The sequence below is a fragment of the Euleptes europaea genome, chromosome 2 (assembly GCF_029931775.1).
Source record: "Euleptes europaea isolate rEulEur1 chromosome 2, rEulEur1.hap1, whole genome shotgun sequence".
Classification (NCBI taxonomy): Eukaryota; Metazoa; Chordata; class Lepidosauria; order Squamata; family Sphaerodactylidae; genus Euleptes; species Euleptes europaea.
Genome location: NC_079313.1, coordinates 359,986 through 372,777, shown reverse-complemented (window position 1 = coordinate 372,777; position 12,792 = coordinate 359,986). Strand labels below are relative to the sequence as shown.

The window sequence follows — 12,792 nt, the reverse complement described above, 5'->3', positions numbered from 1 at the left end:
AGGAAGGCCCAGGCTAGCCTGACCTCATCACATCTTGCAAGCTAAGCTGGGGCAGGCCTGGACAGTACTTGCGTGGGAGACCACCGAGGAAGTCCAGGGCCGCTATGCGGAGGCAGGCATTAACAAACCACCTCTGAATGCCTCTTGCCTGGAAAACACTACAGTGTCCTTATAAGTTGACTGCGACTTGACGGCACTTTCCATCCCCACCATCACCCCCCCACCCCCAGTACCTTCATAGAAAAGCCCGCTTGAATAACTCGGTTTTCATAGAATCATAAGAGTTGGAAGGGACCACCAGGGTCATCTAGTCCAACCCCCTGCACAGTGCAGGAAATTCACAACTACCTCCCCCCACACACACACCCAGTGACCCCTACTCTCCATGCCCAAAAGATGGCCAAGGTGCCCTCCCTCTCATGATCTGCCTAAGGTCATAGAATCAGCCTTGCTGACAGATGGCCATCTAGCCTCTGCTTGAAAACCTCCATGGAAGGAGAGCTCACCACCTCCCAAGGAAGCCTGTCCCACCGAGGAACTGCTCTGTTAGAAAATTCTTCCCAGTGGCTAGAAGTTTTGCATCGTTTGCAGAAAGCCAGGCAAGGGAGGGGGGGCTTCCTGGCCTTCTCAGGCAGGCCGTTCCACAAGGTGGGGACCACAGCACAGTAAGCAGGTGTACGGGTGGGTGGCAGTCCACCTTCTCCATTGGCATTTAGAGTTGTGGACCCTCTGCAGGAAGCCAGCCTAATGGGGGATACACCTGGCCAGCACAAGTGTGTGTTGCCCCAGCCAGTCAGAGGGGCTGCATGCCAGACCGCAGAGTTATTCCGATCCGTCTAATCGGCAGCCCGCCTCCAGGCCCAGGGGAATTTCGCGGCTGTCAGATCTGAGAAGCCTACCAGCCATCCAAAGGAAGGGTGAGGAGGTGAACCCCACCTCATTTCCTTCAGATCCCCGGGTCAGCTTCCTGGCCCACAAGCCCCCTTTCCAAAGCTGCATTACTAGCTGCTAATTAAATGTTTCCTTTCTCAGCAGCCCAATTAACTGTGCATTAATCCGCTTTAACGAAGCTGCCCCTGCCCCAGGCAAAATCTTGAGCCAAATGCTCATGAAAGCCGGAAGCCTTTTGACACTGCCTGACCAAATCTGGTGCTTTGGAGGGGCTGTGGCTCAGTGGCAGAGCCTCTGCTTGGCATGCAGAAGGTCCCAGGTTCAGTCCCTGGCATCTCCAGTTAAAGGGACCAGGCAGGTAGGTGATGTGAAAGACCCCTGCCTGAGACCCTGGAGAGCCCCTGCAGGTATGAGTAGACAAGACTGACTTTGATGGACCAAGGGGGGGTCTGAGTCAGTATAAGGCAAGGCAGCTTCATGTGTTCATGATGAAGCTCATCTGGCTCATTTCCCTTAATTGGCCATCCATTGTGGGGAGAGGGGAAGGAAGAGCCAGTCGGGACCCCCCCTCACCAAGCCGGGGAACCTGCGGGAAGCAGCTTTTCCAAGGCTGAGGGGGAGGGGTCTGTTCTGAGAACAGGGCATCTTGAATTCCTGGGCCTGCCGAGAGTTTTAACTGGGTGGGGTGTGGCAGCCCCAGAGCCAGATGGCTTCCTTGCTTCTTTATTACTTGGGGGGAGGGGAGAGGTAAAGGGCCCACCGACCCCCAGGCAAAGCCTGTGAGATCATCCCCAGTCTAGAGATGATCAGCCCAGGACCCCCGGGAGGTGAGGGATAACCTCATGCGTTTTCAATGCATGCAAGGGTTGGAACAGTGCATATGATCTCAGAGTGGGGTGGGTCCCCCAGCAGGCCCATCGCCCCCCACCCCATTTTATGAGACCATGAATTCCTGGAAGCAGAGCGGCAGACTGGACAGAACGGGGCCCCATGAAACAGGAGGGGCAGGAGGGCTGTGGCTTCACCAAGGCAGAATGCAAATCAGCCCTGCAGGGTTGGGAGCTCACGGCAAGCGTGCTTAACGGAATCCAGATGCTTGCAAGCATTTGGTGGAATTTTCTGAATTTGGCTCGCTGCCACTCTGCAGGGGTGGGGGGGAGAGACCCACGCTAGGTGGGCCGCTGGGTCTCCCTGTGCGAACGCAGGTCTTGTGTGGATGGTTCCCCCTCCCTGCCACCCCTGCCCTTCACAGCCATTGCTTGCTGCCTCTGCCCTCTTCCATGCCAGAGGGACAAGGAGCGGGGTGGGGGGACAGCACAAACGGTCTGCCTGCGTCTGGGAGAGAGAGAGAGTGTGGTGGTGATAAAGCCCCAAATCATAATCCCCACAGGGGTACCCATGGTCAGAAAAAGGCTGCGGGAGGGGGCACTGTGAGCAGGGGCCTCTTTGCCTCTTGCATGTGAAGCCCCCCCCCCACAACCCTCCTTTGAGGTTGAGCCCCCCCCATTTGGCAAGACAGTTTGGAAATGGCTGGCGAAAACCAAGAGGCAGCTGGAGGGGGGGACCCTGCTTCATGGGGGGGGGGATATCCTGTGGTTTCTGTGGTTACAAGCTTTGCAGTTGCTGAGGCATAATGTGGGGGGGGGTAGTTCAGAGCAGCTGCTCCTCAGGGTCTGGCCTGGGGCAGAAGACGCCGTGCAAGCGACCTTGCCTCAGTGTGATGCATCCAAATGCAACAGATTGCGGGGGGGGGGCCCCTCTGTGGCAGAGCCCCTAGTGAGCCTGTGGAAGGCATGTCCAGGGCCCTGGCCCAGCTGACTCTGCATCAGGCCGCCTTCTGCCCGGGAGGGAGGGAGGGAGGGGGGGGGCTTGCGTGCTGAGCGGGGGCTGAGCTGGGGCCCCTGAGCCTTTCTCAGGATCAGCCAGTCCCCCAGCGGTGCGCAGTGGCGCAGCCGTGCCAGAGGTTGGCCCTTCTGCCCTCTCCTGTGCCGCGGAGCGAGCAAGCGGCCCTGCTGCCTCGCCTCCCTGCTGCAGCAGCTCCGAGCTGGACAGGGCCAGAAGAGCATCAGAAGGGCCCTGCTGGGCCCCCCCCCCCGCGAGGGGCATCGCAGCCGAGAGCTGGCAGGGGCCGCCAGGGTCATCTAGTCCAGCCCCCTGCGCGGCGCAGGACATTCACCACTCCCTTGTCCCCCCACCCCACCCCTCCCCAGCGAGCGACCCCTCCTCCCTGCCCAGAAGATGGCCCCCAGGCCCCCCTGCCCGAGTCGGCAGGGCTCCCGCACGTGGCTGCCGGCGGGCTCCAAGGGGGACGGGGGAGGCGAGGGGGCGCGGGGCGGGGCGGGGCCAGTCCCCTGCCGGGTCGCCGCCCCTCCCTCCCTGCCTCCCTCCGCCTGGGGCCTGCGCGCCGCCCCCAAACAAAGGCGGGGCAGCCGGGCCGAAGGGGACGCCGCCGCCGCGCCGCGCCGGACGGAGGGACGGAGGGACGGAGGGCGGCCGAGAGCCGGGCGCGCCTGGCCGGGGGCTGTGCGGAGACAAAGGGCGCCTGCCAGCCATGCCCGCCCGCCGCGCCTGGCCGCTCCTCCTGGCCGCCCTGGGCAGCCTCCTGGCCGCCAGCGCCGCCCAAGCCCAAGCCCGGTGAGTCCGGCGGAGGGACGGAGGGACGGCGGGAGGCTGGGCGGGAGGCCGGGCGGCCACGCCGGGGGATGGCCCGGGCAGCGAGCGGGCGCCGCGCCGCCGGAGGGCCGGAGCGTGGAGGGGCCGCCGGCTGAAGGCCGCCCTGCGCGGCGCCGCTCCGGCCCCCGGCGGCTGGCGCTTCTCTGCCCCCCGGCGCGCCCCGACGGGCTCGTGGGCCTTGGCCGCCCGGGGCTGGCTTCATCCCGGCGGGGATGCTGCGGCGAAGCGTGCCGCGCCCTCCCGCCGCGCCTGGCCCGAAGCGGCCGTGCTGGCCGAGGCCCCGGGGAGTTCTCCGCTGAGCCAGGAGGGCACCTCTGCCCACCCCCCCTGCCTTGGGCCGCCGTAGGAACAACGCCGCCCCCCCCACACACACACACACACGCACACACCCCTCGGGGCTTTGGCAAAATGTGCAGTTGTCCTATCAGGACGTTATAATTATCCGGTTATTTTGGAATTCGCCCCTTTCATTTTTAAAAAGCTCCTTCGCCGCGGATGCATGCTGTTTCATTTATATCTCTGTAATGAAAAGGGGTAAAGGCATACTTTTTAAAAAGTGAAAACTGGGAATCCAGAGAACCTGAGAGATGGGGGTTGTTATAATGTCACATGCCTCCGCCCTCTTGCCCCTTTAAAGCAGATCAGAAGAGGCCCCGATTGGGAAGGGGGGGTGACTGCCAACAGGGACCTGGAGCAGGGAGAAGGTGGGGGAACCTGTGACCTGGAAGCCCCACTGTGACCAGGCTGCATTGGCGGCAGTAGCAGCAACGAGGATATCCCAGGAGTCGGCCGGTCCCTGTGTGCTAAACACCTCTGTCTTGAAAGGGTCAGGCTTTCAGTCTATTGTATTTACCCTAAAGACTCTTTTTCCAGAGGTCAAGAAGAAGAGAAATCATTTTACATTTGCATGCAAATTACCAATATGTCCAGTAACGAAAGCTTAGTTTATAACCTTCCTTTAAGGGGCCAGTTGCATTCAGGATTGTCTTCCAGGTAAGTATGGTATTGTTAAATTGCTCCCCGTCAAGACAACTGAGGGATCCTTCAAGCCTAGCTAGATGTTACAAACTACATGAGTTTGCCACAGGGGCTTCTGCAGCTATCCCATAGCTGCTAGTTTCTGGAGGCAACTCCTGATTAAGCATGCAGCAGGTCCCGATTCAGTTCAGGACTGCTGCATGGGAGAAGGAGGGATTCCTGCCTTCTCCACTGTACTGTTTTTGGCGGCTGAAACAGTCGGGGCAGGGTGGTGGTGGTGGTGGTGGTAAGAGTTATTTTCTCAACAGGGGCTGCAAGCATTTCAGTGCTGGTTCCCAAAAGGTAAATAAGCACACACACCCAGTCCCCTGGGCTCTTTCAGCCATCAAAAACAGCATGGGAGAAGGCAGGAATTCCTTCTTCTCCGCACAGCAGTCCTGATTTGAATCAGGCCCTGCTTTCCATTTACTCACAAGTTGCCTCTGGGAACTAGCACTTAATGGCATAGCTGCAAGTTCCTGTGTGTGTGTGTTGTAAGAACTAATTGTGTTATTAGTCTGTGTTGTGATCTCAAGGGTGCGCACGTGGTCTGATTGGCCACTGACAGCTTGGCAGCATGCTTGCTTGTTTGGGAACCTGGAGCTTTTTGTGCCGTTCGGTGTAGCAATTTAAAAACGTGCAGGAAACTGCAGTTTGGAAATAGACTGTCGATCTTGCGGAGAGCTGTGTAGTTGAAGTGAAAATTTCAAGGTGTCTGACAGATTTTGGAGGGGCAAATGCTCCTTCTCTTGCACATGCTGAACTCTCCTGCCCCCCCTCCCTGCTTGTCCCCCATGCCTCCGCTAAGATCCGCTAGGATCCCTGTTCATGACCCTATGGCAGATGCCCGGCGCCACCAGCATCTGGGTTATGCTCGCCATGTGCACAGAGTGTTGGACTTTTAAGTCTTGGAGTGAGCATGTTGCCAGCATCAGCTCATATATGCGAGGCAGGACCTTCTGGGGATTTTTGGTACCAATTCCAGTTTTCACTAGCTGGGAATTCTGGTGTGCCGCTGCCCTTCCAGCCGGCCTTTCCCCTCTCTGGCTTGTTCTCTGCTGGGTAGCCTGGTGACTGTGTGAGAGGCCGTGTGGTTGAGCTTCAGTGGGATTCTGCGCGAGGCCTTCTGGCCCGTCGGTTGTGTGCTAGAAATGGTTTCAGGTGCAGCTTGATTGTTCTTCTAACAGGAGGATCCGCACATGGACGGGAGGTGTGGTGCATTACTGAGCATAGTTGAAATGAGAGCGGTTCCTCAGTGGAGCAGTCAGAGCGGTTCCTCAGTGGAACAGAGGCTTCCTCGGGAGGTGGTGAGCTCTCCTTCCCAGGAGGTTTTGAAGCAGAGGTTGGATGGCCGTCTGTCAGCAAGGCTGATTCTATGACCTTAGGCAGATGATGACAGGGAGGGCACCTTGGCCATCTTCTGGGCGTGGAGTAGGGGGTCACCGTGTGTGTGTGGGGGGGGAGGAAGTTGTGAATTCCCTGCATTGTGCAGGGGGTGGACTAGATGACCCTGGTGGTCCCTTCCCACTCTATGATTCTAAGTAGGGCTGAACTCTCTTCCTGAACCTGGGGCTTCAATCAGCACTCCAGGACGAAATCCTCACTTCCAACGTGCGCTGGTCTCGTTCAAAACACGGGGGGCAGTGAGTGTCGCACTGTCGTTTTTAACAAACCATGTGCCAAAGGCCACAGGATAAGCAGACAAACCTGTATGGCTGTAGGAGTACCCAGGACACAATGGGAAGTGCCTGGAGGGCCAGGAGGAATGCCTTTGAGCAGTGTCCCCTCAGGTGGTCTACCTGTGAGATCCCCGGTTGAAGTGGCAGGATGCAGCTGTTGGAAGCGCACAGACTCAATGAGAGGGATGACAATATGGGATTCACTGCCAGGGGATGTATTGATTGCCATGAACCCAGCCAGGTGGCTTTAGAAAGGGGCATGAGATGCGTTTGTGGAGGCGATCCCCCTCAGCGGCCTCTAGCCACGGCGAGTAAAGGAACACTCCTGAGTGCTGGGGCTGGGAAGGCCTCTGCCTCTGAGCCCTTCTTGTTGGTCCTCCAAAGGTACTGGTTGGCCACTGTGTGAAGTGGGATGCTGGGCCGCGGGTCTGATCCTGCTGGGCTCTTCTTGTGTTCTTTGCCTTTTCCTCCCCTCCCGAGAACTGGAACAGAGAACATGGCCAAGGGTGCAGATCAGTGCATATATAACATTTTCCAGAAGAGCTTTTAGCCCGGTAGCACAGGAATGCTGGGCCTCATTGTGTTCTTCCCTCAGTCTTTGCATGCTGATTTTTTATTTATACCCCACTTTCCTCCCCGGTCAGGACCCAGAGTGGCTTTTCGCATTGTTCCGTCCTCCTCTACTTAATCCCCACAACAACAGCCTTGCAAGGGCAGGGCTGGGCTGAGAGAGGGTGACGGTCCCCCAGTCCCTCAGCAAGCTTCCTTGGTCGTCCCAGTTCTAGTCCAAGGGTCTAACTGAGACGCCAGACGTGCCCAGTGGAATCTTACTGCTGCACCTTGGGAGACCAGAACTTTTGCAGTGTTGGGAGAGGATCTCCAGGGCAATTGGACCTGGCTGAGAAAGGAACACGGGGTTTGGTATTCTGCAAAAGGTGGGCCTGGGGAGCCTCTAAAGCCACACGGCTGCCCCCTTTCTCCCAAGATGCTGGTTAAGCTACTGCTGGACTTAGTAGGGAACAAGTGACTGATGTCAGTTAGCAAGTGGGTGATGTGAAAAGCTGTTTTCTGAAGAGGTCCTCCAGATAGTAGGGTGAGCGGGCGATACGCAAAGTCCTGAGGAGTGTCTGAATAATCTACCAGTAGCCGAGAAACCAGAACCACTGTCTGGTTGATTTGTGTGGCAGAGCAGAGCCCTTTGCTAATCCAATCACGCCTGCTAATGTCATTTACTTGCTTTTGTCTAAGTCACTCCTCTCTCCTTAAGGATAGACGGACTCACATTGTAGCTGTATCTGAAGAAGTGAGCGGTGGCTCACAAAACCTCTCACCCTGCCAGAAATTTTGTTAGTCTTTAAGGTGCTACTGAACTAGCACAACTACCCATCATGATCTATTTTAAAGATTGCTACAGTGGGCAAAAATCGATTGTCAGGATCTGATCATTCACAGTGTTTACGTTTTTTTTTTAAGTCTCTAACCCCCCTTTTCATTGTGGAGTTATAAGCAGGCAGGTGCATTCCATACTTTCCCCCTTATAACTCTGCAAAGAAAAGGGATAGAAATGTACTTTAAAAAAACACGAGAGCTGGGAATTATCAGATCATGGTGATAGATCATTGTAGCATTAAAACCCTATAGCAATCTAAAATTCCTAAGCTTTTTTTTTAAAGCCCCCCCCCCATTGGCGGGGAGGGTGAAATGGCAGCCATGGAGAAAGCTCAGGGAGGGAAAGTGTGTGTGTGTATCAGGAGCAGGCCATGAGGATGGTATGTGGTAGTGTTGTTGTGCTGCTTCCAGGTGCTGTTGTGCTATTCTGTCCAAGGCCAGTCTATGCCCTGTGTTTAGTCTTCATAGATTCCCATAATGTGGGAATCGCCGAGTGCTCCTTCCTGCCTGTTGGGGGGGGGGGTTGCCTGGGTAACCGGTTATCTCCTTTTGCTCTCCCATATATGCTATGAGCCTTGCTTTTGACCCTTACTAGTGTCCTTTTGAATATGGCTTCTGAAACCTGTCGATTCTAACCACTAAAACTGCTTTCGTGGATTTGCCGTCTGCTGAAATCTGTTTATGGGTTTGCCGCAGGGCTGGAGCTTACATTAGGACACTAGACCTATCCTTACTTGCTGACCTTGGCTGGAGCCCTGGAGGGTTCGCCTAGACACTTGTCTCCTCGGTTTGGGGTGCAGGACGAGCTCCCCGAGGACCCCGACTTTCTGCGTGCCGTCTTGGAGGAGGCGCAGCGGACTTATGCGGAGTCCACCTGGCTGGTTGGGCTGGTGATTGATCAGTGGCGTCACCTGGCAGTGGCGACCCCCTGGAGGACTCAGGACGCTGATCAACGTGCCCACAACGACCTTTTAGGGCTAGATACTTTGCTGGAGGAGGCCCGGTTGGCGCAAGAGGACTTTGCTCTCCTAACTCGGTTGTTGGCTGAGCTTGCACTCTGCGGGACGCAACAGGAGTCGGCGGCCGCAATTCAGGGGTCTGAGTTCTGTTTCCTAATGGCGGGGGCTCGGGGGAGACGTTCCGCAAACTGTTCCAGATCCCACCCTATGCTGCCGGGAAGCACAGAACGCTGCCGCCAGGACAGTCCTGGTTCTTGTGGATTTCACGCCGACCCCGTCCACGGCGGCCGACGTTGAGAAGATACTAACTCCTGAATTCGGTTCTGCCTCTGCGGATCTGGCTCAACAGGTCCAACCGCTGTTGGGCCAGCACAAGGAAATCCAAATGTTCTTGGAGCAAGCGGCCGAACCAATTGTGACGGCTGCCGCCGCCGCCGCCAAACTTGAGGTGGACCGAGCACTTGCTGACCGGAGTTGGGCGGAGGAGAAACTGTTGGCAGATGCGGCCGCCGCTCGGGCACGGGCGACAGCAGGAACTGGAGTGCGGTTGAAAGTTAGCGGGGGACTGGACTGCTCTTTCCCCTCGTTTTCTTTGGGCTTCCTGGAACCTGCCCTGCCCTGGGAAGTGGTGCGCAGGCAGCGGCTCACCTTTGCTCCTGATGTGCAAGAATATTCGGAGGTGGACTTGTATGCAGAGGAGGGTGACTGGAATACAAACTGCTGAGTCAGCCAAGCCCGACGGACTGGGGGGGCTGAGGAGGAGATCCATGCCTTGAGGTTTCAAAACCGAGAGCTGTTGGATCGTATGGCCCGTATGCAGGACCAAATGGACGTGTTGATGTGTGAGTACGGTCGCCTACAGCGAGCTCAAGGGGTGCCTGCACAGGCACAGGTCCCAGGCCAACAACCCCAGGGCCAGCAGCCTCCGATGCAGCCGGCTCCGGCACAGCCGGCTCCAGGGCAACCTCTGGCGCAACCGCCTCCGGGGCAGCTGGCCCTGGTACAACCGGCTCTTGGGCAGCCGGCCCCTGGACAACCACCGGCACCACCACCAGTGAGACCGGTCCAGCCTGTGGTCCCGGTCGTGCAGTGGAAGCAACCCCGTTTGCGAGTGACATTTGATGGCTCCGCAGACGCTTTGCCCTGTTTCCTACACCAAGTGGACAGTTACATGAGAGAACAAGGGCATTCCTTTCCCACGGAAGACAGCCGAGTAATATTCGTTTCCTCACTTCTGACTGGAAAGGCTGCAGAATGGATGGTCCTCCAGTTTGATACCCAGGCCCGCTCCATACGGTCGCTTAATGAATTCATGCAAGCATTGAGAAGACATTTTGAGTATCCATTTCAAGGGGAGAAGGCCAAAGCGGCCCTCCTACAACTCCGTCAAGGATCCTCCTCAGTCCGAGAGTTTGCGGATGAGTTCCAAAGATTCGCTAATAAAATAGTGGATTGGACTGAAGCTACCCGGGTGCATTACTTCAGAGCAGCGTTGCATCCTGAGATTCTGAACTGGGCATACATGCAGCGAGACCCAGCCACCTTGGAAGAGTGGATTTTACTGGCGGAGGAAGTGGAAAGCCGCCACCAGTTTATTTCCCTTGCCCAACGGCAGGCCAGGGAGGGGGGAAGCCAGAGAAACCCTCCCAAACCTGCCGCTCCTCAGGCCCCACGGAGGCCGGCTCTACCTCCGCAAGACTGAGCATTGCGGTTTCAAAGGGGAGCCTGCCTCGTTTGCGGTGCCATGGGTCACTTTGCTGCCACTTGTCCGTCATGTCCGGGACTGCCGAGTCCCACTCCCCAGCCAGAGGGGACTCCTCGTGGGAGAGGACGCGCTCGGGGGAGAGGCACCGCAGCCGAGCGGAGCATCACTCCAAGATGAAAAGCGCCCCCAGCTCTGCACGCCGGAGAAGTGACAACGGACCTTTCGCCGGCGGACCCGTCGGGGTCCAGGATTACAGTTACTACTCCTGGGGAGGGTAGCTCCGCTTCTTCAGAGGAGGGTGACCACTAGAACTCCCCAGCCCTTAGGAGTCTCCCCTCGAACAGCCAAAAAACAGACTGGGTCTGCGGTAGAAGGAGCAATACCGCAGACCTCCGCAGGTGTTCAATTTGCACCTGTTCAATTTGCTCAAATGGATGGCAGTGATTTCAGGGGGGGCAGTCGACCGTCGCACTGACGGAGTGGCGATGGGAGTTGGCCACCATTGGGAACAAATCAACTTCACTATTGTGCCCAGTATTCGATATGCTGTGGTGTTAGGAGCAAATTGGCTCAAAGGACACAGTCCCACCATAGACTGGGAAGCTGAGACTTTAACATTCAATAGCCCGCTGTGTGAGTTACACCGATATGAAGTGGCCACTAAAACCGTAATCAAACCAACTCCTGCCCTGGCCTCGGACACCTCCAGTCCGACCCAAGTGCCGCCCGAATATCAGGACTTTGCAGACGTGTTTAATGTGCAGGAGTGTGATGTGTTACCCCCACCACCACCACCAGACAGACTGTGCTATTGAAGTGGTGGGGAATGGAAAATTGCCAAAGAGTAAGATCTACCCAATGAGTCCTACGGAACGGACATGCTCCGCGAATTCTTAGACAAGAACTTGGCTCGCAGTTTCATCCGACCCTCCACCGTGCCCTATTCGGCACCGGCTTTCTTCGTGCATAAGAAAACAGGAGATTTGTGTTTGTGTATTGACTTTTGAAAACTCAATGCTGTTACTCAAACGAATGCTTATCCCATCCCCCTCATTTCTGATCTCTTGGGACAATTGAAGGAGGGACACATTTTCACCAAATTGGACTTAGTCGAGGCTTATTACAGAGTCAGAATCCGGGAGGGGGATGAATCTTTGATAGCCTTTTCCAGTTGCTTTGGGATGTTCGAATTTATGGTGATGCCTTTTGGATTAAAAGGGGCCCCGGGAGTCTTCATGCAATTCATTAATGAGCTCCTCCATGATCTACTGTTCAAAGGAGTGGTGGTCTATTTAGATGATATTCTGATTTACTCTAAAACCATGGATGAGCATGTTGCCTTGGTTCGAGAGGTGTTGCAACGTCTCAGAGACAATCAGCTGTATGCTAAAGTTTCTAAATGCGAGTTCCATAAAAAGCAATTGACTTTCCTAGGATATATTATCTCGCACCAGGGACTGACTATGGATCCTGAAAAAGTGCAAGCGATGCTCAGTTGGGAACCACCCTCTACCCATAAACAGGTCCAAAGATTTCTCGGGTTCGCAAATTTTTACAGGGTGTTCCTCCCACATTTTGCTCAGATCGCACTACCCATCGCGAACCTCCTTAAAACTAAGGGAAAGGGGAATACAGCCACCTTACCCAAAGCCTGGGTCGAGTGGACCCCCCTGTGTCAAGCCGCCTTCGATAGTCTTAAGCAGCTTTTTACATCCGAACCTGTTTTGCAGCTCCCAGACTGCAATCAACCATTCGTAGTGCATGTAGACTCTTCCGACGTAGTGATGGGGGGTGCGCTCCTGCAGCGGGGGGAGGCTGAGCACTTGCATCCGTGCACTTATTTTTCTAAAACGTTCACTCAATCCGAACTCAATTGGGCCATTTGGGAAAAGGAAGCCGCCGCGGTAAAGCATGCCCTGACAGTGTGGAGGCAGTTTTTAGAGGGTTCCAAGGTGCCTTTTGAAGTGTGGTTCTTTGGGTGATTACTGATCTGTTTTCAAAACAGGTGCATCTTGTACCCTGCGCAGGTATCCCTTCCGCCCTGAAATTGGCCCACCTCTTTGTGTCACATGTCCTCCGTCTCCATTCCTTTCCGCGCAAGATAGTGACGGACAGGGGTTCAAATTTCGTGGCCAAATTTTGGAAAGCTTTTCTCAAATTGGTCGGAGTAGAACAAGGACTGTCTAGTGCCTTTCATCCCCAAACGGATGGTCAAACTGAACGGGTGAATACGGTGTTGGAATGCTATTTACGCTGTTACGTTAATTACCATCAAGATGATTGGGTAGACCTGTTGCCTTTTGCTGAATATGCTTATAATAATGCGGTTCACCAATCCACAGGGTTCAGCCATTTCCAGGTTGTCCATGGTAAAGAGTTTGGCCCCGCTGGTCATGTTGATGTTTCTGAGGAGGAGGGGGGAGCTGACGTGGCCGGATGGGTACATTCAATTCAAACAACCTGGCCATGGCTGGTTAAA

At 55.8% G+C, this 12,792-nt stretch overlaps 1 protein-coding gene across 1 annotated transcript in view; it reads left to right on the top strand.

The window, feature by feature from the left end:
* Positions 1-3,129: 3,129 nt before the first annotated feature.
* The window catches only part of CPAMD8 (C3 and PZP like alpha-2-macroglobulin domain containing 8), a 50,121-nt gene continuing 40,458 nt past the window's right edge, over positions 3,130-12,792 (top strand). The window contains exons 1-2 of the mRNA XM_056867551.1: positions 3,130-3,872; positions 9,471-9,662. Coding sequence (XP_056723529.1) covers positions 3,130-3,872; positions 9,471-9,662 — 935 coding nt within the window. The remainder of the gene's footprint in view (positions 3,873-9,470; positions 9,663-12,792) is intronic.